This window comes from Pygoscelis adeliae, unplaced genomic scaffold (genome assembly GCF_000699105.1).
Source record: "Pygoscelis adeliae isolate BGI_AS28 unplaced genomic scaffold, ASM69910v1 Scaffold63, whole genome shotgun sequence".
Lineage (NCBI taxonomy): Eukaryota > Metazoa > Chordata > Aves > Sphenisciformes > Spheniscidae > Pygoscelis > Pygoscelis adeliae.
In genome coordinates, this window is record NW_008824414.1 from 7,038,479 (window position 1) to 7,046,778 (window position 8,300).

Sequence of the window (8,300 nt, forward strand, 5' to 3'; positions counted from 1 at the left end):
TTCGATTGCCCCCGAAGTAACACTGTGATACTGGAGTCAGAGTGGGTGGATAATTTTCAGCTGGCTGCAGATGACTTTGGGAGCAGATCGAGGGCTGCAGTGAATGCACCCCTTCTTCAGCCAGCAGAAAGGTTGTGTGATGCCGTGCAAGGTGCAGTCACAGCCGTTCGATGACGCAGGGGACATGGCCCATGAGCTTCACATGAGAGTGGCAGCTCAGCAAGCCTGATTTGGGATCCTCCAGCAGCCAACCCAAACCCACAGATTAAGGTGTTGGAGGACATCAAGACACTCATCTGGGCAGCATCTAGGTGAAAATAAATGGTCTAAAAAAACCCACACTGAATTCTTCTGAAAATGGCAGATGAAATGGCTTTCTCCAGGCTTAGGAGCCTATTTGCTTCATTATCCTTTCCCCTGTTCAGTATGACTTCCCCTTGCAGCCGACTTTCGGGGTGCAGTTCCCGGTACCTCCAGGTGTATCTGCGTTACGGTTGGAGCCATGGCACAGGGAAACGGGGCGATAAGCGATGGACTGCCTGCTCAGGACATCCCCATCGGTGCAGTCCCGCTGCAGACATCCCAAAATGGGTCCAGCTGCCTGAACATGGATAACATCCAGCTTTCGAGGCAGGTTTTGCAGCTAAAAAACTCTGTTAAAAGGGCTGTTTTGAGGTGTCACATTTAGTGTCTGATCTTCATCTTTCAGATCCATCACAGGACCTGGAGGTCATTTTTCCTAACAGCCCAGGACTGAAAACTCAAGTCTATATCCAACTTCATTTAAATGAATAAAGCTGCTCCCGCTGACTTCCGAGGGGACTGGATGAAGGGTCCAGGGTAGAAGCCAGTCCATGTTCTTGCTGGCTCGTCTATCTGCACACACTCTCCCAAGAAAGAAGAAAAAAATGCAGTCGTCATTTTTATTCACAGGCCACAATAAAATCCAATTTGCTTACCCGTAGCTCTGCTGGCACTTGCGTACTAAGCGGGGCTTAAAGCACTTTAGAACTCATAGAGTAATAAAAATAAGTAATGAAATATATTCATAATATAGCTAGAAAATATATGAGCAGTCTCAACCTGATGTAATTGAAAATGAATTTAGCAAACTCAGACTCAGAACAGTGACCTTATTTTGTAGACGCTTTAAGCTATTTGTATTACTGAGTGAATTTCCAAAAACCCAGCCATCAGATTTCCTATATTTTGGACGATTTATGTTCTTAGTTTGATTTTTCCCCTGGCTGCGTTAGCAGGTGAGAACAGCCTGATTGTGCAAGTTAGTAGGCGTAAAAACCATCTCTAGACTCCTCAGATTTTCACGATGGCAAACGGAGCAATAATAAAATCCCAGTTGGGGCTTTCTGATGTTCTCCGTTATATCCTTCTCTCTTTGGTTAGTTTTAACTTTGATAACTCTGTTTGGCTGGTAATTTGCTTTGGTCTTTGCCTGTGGTTGGATTATTTTGAAAAGCTAGAGTAAAATGAAGATTACTCTCTCAGGAAAAAATGATGGCAGAATAGCTGTGGCCTGATTCTCTCTTTTCTCAGCCGATCAGCGCCAATGTAGGCGATTTCTAGTCGGTGGCATTTGTCCTTGCTGCCAGCTTAGGTGTTGACTTCAAGTACTGGTTTTAAGGGGAGGGGGGTGAGTAGGTGAAAGAAAGTTGTCTGCCTTTAGTGTGCTCATCCAGATGAAAGTCACAAAGACTTCTTAAAACTGATGGAAGCTTTATTTTGTTTAGTGAGATTTGATGTGGAATCTCAATTTTTCTATTATCCTTCCTATCAACAGTAGCTACCTAGGGCTGAAGTGTCCCCAGATGAGCTCCTACAGAGCAGGGCATGGGTGAGGTCGGACCGTACGATTGACGCTGCCACTCTGCTACAACGCCTGACAGTTCATCTGGAGAATTTGTATCTCTCGCACCCAGGAGCTTTCAGCAAAAAGCAAGTTTCTGGAAGTCTTATCTGTTCTTTGGCGAGCGTGGACACTTCTGCTTTCAGAAAAAGCTTGCTTTCCTGTGACTTTCCTGATAAGGCTGCTCCTGGAGCACAGCGTCTCCATCAGCTCTTATGACAGCACACGCCGGCGGGTGGACCTGCTGTCGGTAACGTTGTGGTCAATCCTCCTTGCCCAGGATTTTCTATCATTTTAATTTTAACTGCCAAATCCCAGCCCAGTCTGCTTCCCCTTATCGCTCGAGTTCCCTGAAGGCTTCCTTGCCTGCTAGGCTCCAGCAACCTGGGGCTTTCAGGCTTTCTCACAATTATAGATATGCAGCTCAAGGATTATCTTGTTACTCTGGAAGGCTTTTGCTTTGTGTGTTTGTAGATGAGTATTCCAGCTTGTATTAAATAACGATCAGCTTTAAGCTGACTGGTTCTTTGTGGTGTTATTTGTTGGGGGATGAAAGTCTCGAGCACTCTTTACGAGTAAAATTTGTACTTTTACTCAAATTCCTGCCAGGGACCAACCAGTTCCGTGGGGTCTCCAAACAACAAAAATGAAATAAAATTCACTGTCACCTCCTCCTTCTAGATCCTTCACCCATCCTGTATTGCTTTGTGCTCTTAAATGCCAAAAAGTTTTGGTGTGTGTTGGTACCTGCGCCCCTGTTCTCACCTGCGACTCCGGATGCTGTGAGATAGGAGTCAGAGCAGTATTTTGGCACAGATTTTAAACACCGATGTTTCAGAGGCTGCTGCAAAAATGCAGCCTGGCATGCGTTACTCAAAAAAAATGAAGCAAGAATAAAATGAAAGAGACAAGTTATAAGGTATAAACTAGGTAAAGGAAAAAGGTTTTTCCCTTAAACTTTGAGAGAAACACCTTTTGTGTCTTTTAGAGGTGAGTGAACGGTAAATTTGGATTAAAGCACTTTACTGAAAAAAAATCACTTGATTTTACTATTTTTCTTTCCCAGTAAGTTGATTTATGTGACTTTCCTGGGAATTTAATTCTGCCTGCTCTCTCTGTGGAAGGACAATTTTGAGGTGAACAAGCACTGATTTAAGGTTTGCAGGAATTGTACCCTAGAAAAAGAACTGTTTGGCCCTCATGAGATAGAAATGCCGTTATCCTTTTGATCTTGATGCTTGAAGGCGTACATTCATTACCAGTCAGGATCAGAAGAAACAAAACCTTGATCTTGGCTAGGATACTGCATAAATAGGAGCACTGGGGCGGAAGTTTCTCATCCTGCTGGGCAATATGTAGAGGTGGAGATGGATGGTGTGGATGGGGCTCTTGCTCTGGGCACAGTCTTTTTATCTCCTTCAGCAAGAGTGTCACCACTGGGTTAGCCGCCGGGTGACACTGGTGGGATGCTTCAAGCAATAGGTACGTGTTGAAGCACAGATGCTTTAGTTTTCTGTAATCAGAAACAGAAAGCAAATCTGGGACCCATCCTCTGAGCTGTGCATTGATATTCTGCACCCTGCCTGCTGCAAAGAGGTCACGTTTTGAGGAAGAAACGCAGAAAAACAATACAGGCAGCTGGGCGCACTCTAGAGCCATTGTGGTGCTCTGACAATGATACCCTTGTCGCCTAGTGTTGCTGTAGATTTTGTTCTCCTGCTGTGTTCCTTTCGTAATTGCCAATTAAATAAGTATCTTGGACTCAATTTGTCACCGGCCTAAATTTGTCTGTGTCAGGCAAGGGAAACTGGGTTAGCATTTGGCAATGCAGGTATGTTTTAGGAGCAGCAGACTTAGTTTGGGGAAGAAATACTGTTGTGTATGTGGTAAGTTGGCTAATTTTGTCCTCTAGCATCATTTCCTGAAAGAGGAGCAACAGGGTTTATAATTGATTTGATTGAATAATAAATGATACATTCTCCTACTGCAAAGTAGGCAGCATTTCCAGTCTATGAATCTTTGGTGGATATGAATGGAGAGACTCTAAATAGTACGTGACCGGGGGTAGTTATGCCCCCCTAGGCACTGCTGCACACCAGAGCACAGTGTCAGTGACTTGAACAAGAAACTTGAGGTAAATTAAAGTTTTTTTAAAGTTTCTTTTGTCTCTCTCCCATTGCTTTATTGCTGAATTTCTTCATAGGAGCTTTCACCAGACCTCACTTCCAGCTGTGGCTTTAAAGGTGTGCTGTATCTGTCCACAGCACACAGAGAAAGGCTCCAGGTTTAACAGTTAGGTGTAAGCCTTTGTCACCTTATCAGCAAAAGTTGCAAAGGAGTCCTTCTTATATCCCTTTGTACGTGGATTCAAATTTTTTTTTTCTTTCTTGGTCATTTAGGTAGTAAGCCTAGTATTAAATTAATGCTAGGGCCAATATATAAAATAATATGCAAAGTGTATGGCCAGATTTTCAAATCTGGATGTTGTTTTTCGATCTCCGAGTTGAGACCAGCGACACTTTTCCCCCAAGCACTGACTATCTGCAGGGCCACTTTGTACAGCTGGGGTTGAGGCTGCTAAAGTGCCTGTGCACTTCTGGCCAGAGCCGGTATCAAAACAAATGTTCAAGGATGAGCTTGGAGCTTGCTGCTGAAATTACTGCAAGTTCATCTCTAGGTACCCAGGAGAACATTATTAAACCTCTGTCTTGGAACTCCTTCAGGTGCTGGTGGGTTTGCCAAAAGGCACCCAGCAAGCTGTAGCCCGTATGGCCGGGCAGATGGATTTTGTGCGTCATCAGATGCCTTTAGAAGTAAAGGCACAATATTAAGGTGACACAGTCCTTGTGTGTTTAAACAGTTGGCAAATGAAGCAAGATGTCTCTTGTTATGCTTGGTAGCTGCTGTTTTGCATTTGTGTCCAGAGCTGGGAGATGCACTGTGTTGGAGAGGATGCAGGTGGATGGAGATGGCAATAGATACTGGTGGATCCGTCGTTAATTCCAGCCCTAGGTCTTTGCCTATCTATTATACGTCCCTTAATGAGCATCCTGCATCATTTGAACATATGGTAAACAAAATGCTCCATAATTTCTTAAATGTAACGCATTTTTAGGATGAAGCTTGTAGGCTTTTCCTCTTTAGGCTTGAGTCATGCTTTGGGTTAATAGCCTAATTAGTTGCTAATGGCCAGTGCGTCCATACCCAGGAGCAATGAAGCTCCAACTGGCTCCGGTGCTGCCAGGTCCCACCCTGTGGCCAGTGAGCTCTGCATTGGTTGTGGGACCAGTTCTGCAGAAGCACTTGGAGATAATTTTTGGTCTGAATCTTTAAATCTGAACGTAACTCTTGATTTTCAGTCATTGTGCCCCTCGCTTTGCCCGTTCCCTAACAGCGGCTGTGTTGCTGTTTGCAGATGACGGGAGGCTGTCCCTGGAGGAGTTCCAGGCCTTTTTTTCTGATGGGACACTCAATGAAGAAGAACTTGAGAAGCTCTTTCATACTATTGACTCGGATAACACCAAGTAAGTTCCCCGTGCTGACACCCCACTGTTTCACAGAGCCTTTGGATCACGGCATTCGTGTGCAGGGGCAGTGCTGCCCCGGAGAGCTACGCACCACGGAGGCTGCAGGGGCGCAACTCGCTTTGCAAAACTTTGCAAAATCTCCATTTCTGCTTGGTTTGTCTCTCAGCGTGATGGTCACTATGACTTCTTTTGTCCTGGTGATGTTTTCAGGCCATTTTCTTTAGTGCAACCTGATCTTTACAGCATCTGAAATGATGCTTAGTTTTACCCCTGAGGGCATTTAAATGGCTCTTCAGCTTTTCCACTTTATCTAAAAGCTTCGCTGTGCTACAAAAGGTAACGGTGTGAATCTCTGTAAGCATTGTCCTATCCAGCTGTTTTACACACAACAAACTGGAATGATTTGTGGTCTTGTCTCTTTGTGATCTCTCTGTATCCCCTGCACTTGGACCATGCCTGCTTTGCCTCCGGTCCAAAACATCCCCGGTGCAGTGATCACTCTAGCACTTAATAGAAACGAGCCCCCTTCTCTTCAAGGTGGAATTCAGCTGCATGGAGGCCAGCCCAAGCCCTGCAGCTGCTGTTGCAGATGCTTTGCCTCTGCTCTGATCCAAGCAGCCTGATGTGGCTGTACTTCTGTCTGTACAAAGCCTGGGCAAGGCAGCAAGGGCAAGTGGACGGATCCACGAGCAGCACTGCACTCTCTGCATCACTGCATTTCCCTGCAGTAGCAGCAGGGAAAAATGATGGCAGAGGGGGGCTCTAGGTCTGCTTTAGTTTTATGTTGCATCAAAGTTGACACTAAATATGGCTCTCGCTGAGAATCGAGCTTTTGCAGGCTGCGCCGAGCTATCAAATTAAGGTGACAAACTCCTTAGCAGCCCCTCCACCTGCCTTTGCTGTCTCTCCCTCAGGGTCCCCTCTGACTGCCCTTGCCTTTGGCGGGGTCTGAGGTGTTTGTGAGCCCCCTGACAAGTGTCTGGCACCGGCGGTGTTTGAGATCGGCACAAAGCCATGGGTCTGTGGGCCCCCGGTGGGAGCCCCCCCTGCCAGCAGCTAGTGACGGCACTGGGCACCGGCACAAAGGACGCAGCCCACTGGTGGGTTTTCTTTTTCCAAGAGGAACCCGTCTTCAAAAGCCTGAGTAGTTTAGGCTGTTTGGAAATACAAACGAAAGCCAGCTTTGAGTCATATTCCAGTGTGACTCTTATTCCTCTAGAGAGAAAAAAATCTGTCCAAAAAGCAGATGAAAAGAGAATCCAATTTCAAATGAGGAGTCTTACAGTAAGTGCTTAAAAAAATAATAGTCTGGTTAATTATAAAGCGTTCTGGCAGCAGGTAGATCGAGTGTTGCCCATGTGAGTGGTGCATGGTTTGCCACCCACCCAAAATATCCCCTGGAAAGCAGTGATCGCTCTAGAGTGCGCTGGCACCAAAGCAGCAGATGTAAAACTCATCAACCCGGCACAGGGGCTGCTGCTGAAGACATTTCTGAAAGCAAAGTAAATGTGAGGTTTCTCAAAATCCTGTCTTTCCAATGCGTGTACTTCCCAAAGTTTATTCCAAGATCAGAAATGCCAAAGACCAGCTTGGTGTGTACTATTAACTGAATAATTAATCAAAGGATCTTAAGTGATCTTGTTACTAAAATTAGTTGAGAATGATCCATCCCTTCTAATGGCTCCTCTTCGACAGACACTAGATGCTGCCTTATGCTTTGTGGGTCTATTTATTGAGCTCCAGGCCATGCTCCCGGGTGGGCACTCTCTAGACTCTGGGTCTTGGGTGTTCACCTGCCTCTGTTCTGAAATAGTTCATATCATTGCCTGAGGTTATCAACTTTCATCTGGCCTTTGAAAGGATGCAGACAGCTGATGTGTAAACCGGGGTGTATGGGGGTTAGTGTCTGGATGTTTCTTCTGGCCTTCTTGAAATGGGAAATTGGATTGCAGTCCACTTTTGCTTGGGGATTGTAGAGAATCTGCAGCTTGCTCCGAGCCTTAGCAAGGGATGTCTTCTAATCTGGACAGAGAGAAAATGTGTGATTCCTAAATGTCGTGCTGCCGGCAAGCGGGGTCTCGCTGAGCAGCTCCTGAGCATGGCAAGAGTTCCCACAATTCAGTAGTATTTTTCTTTTGCCAAGGTGGCTTGATCCAGTCATCAATACCCGTTAGGGACCGATACTTGCACAGAGCGGTGTAGCATCTGCTGTTCTTGGCTGGAAGGAAAAGCAATGAGTTGGTCACCCTTCCAAGTTAAATGCTTGCATGAAATTGGCACTTGCTTATTGATTTGGAAATCATAGACACCTACAGCAAATTTATCAAGTTGGGGGAAGAAAATATTCCTGTTTTTTATCTGCAAGAGCGCTCTCAGTCTCCAGAAAACCTCTTTCAGTGTCGTGCTTCCTTCTGCAAAAGTGCTTTTTGCTATGAAACGAGTAGTTTGCTTGTCTGCAGTCTTGCATCTGGTACAGTCCTTCAAAGCTGTGTGTGAGCTCTTCACCTTGCCCTGCCTTTTGTTCTCCGCACAGTAAATCGGTGGGTCTGTGGGAGGTCAGGCAGGAAGGATGCTGCCTCCAGCCTTCTGCATGCCCGAGCACTAGGGTTGCAATTTTGAGTGCTGCTGCCGCCAAGCAAGAGGAGTGGAGTGGAGCTTTCATTTTTCCATTTTACAGGGGAACGTAGGAACAATATTAACTTTATCTTTCTAAAAGGCAGTTTGAATGGCAATTATTTGCCATTTGGTAGAAGTTTGTTTATTTTTAAGGCTGTTTTTTGATACTCCGTTTTATCTCTGTGTTTTTCTCATATTGCCCATCATGTTTGTTTAGTGTGAAAAACAAAGTTTGCTATTGAAATTTCATTACAGCTAGAGTAGAAAATGAAGAAAATTATGTTCCTGCTGAT

At 45.3% G+C, this 8,300-nt stretch overlaps 1 protein-coding gene across 1 annotated transcript in view; it reads left to right on the forward strand.

The window, feature by feature from the left end:
- Nucleotides 1–502: 502 nt before the first annotated feature.
- The window catches only part of NECAB2 (N-terminal EF-hand calcium binding protein 2), a 48,232-nt gene continuing 40,434 nt past the window's right edge, over nucleotides 503–8,300 (forward strand). Inside the window, 4 exon segments of the mRNA XM_009320858.1 lie at nucleotides 503–630; nucleotides 2,045–2,114; nucleotides 2,853–2,854; nucleotides 5,224–5,388. Of these exon segments, the coding sequence (XP_009319133.1) occupies nucleotides 503–630; nucleotides 2,045–2,114; nucleotides 2,853–2,854; nucleotides 5,224–5,388 (365 nt within the window).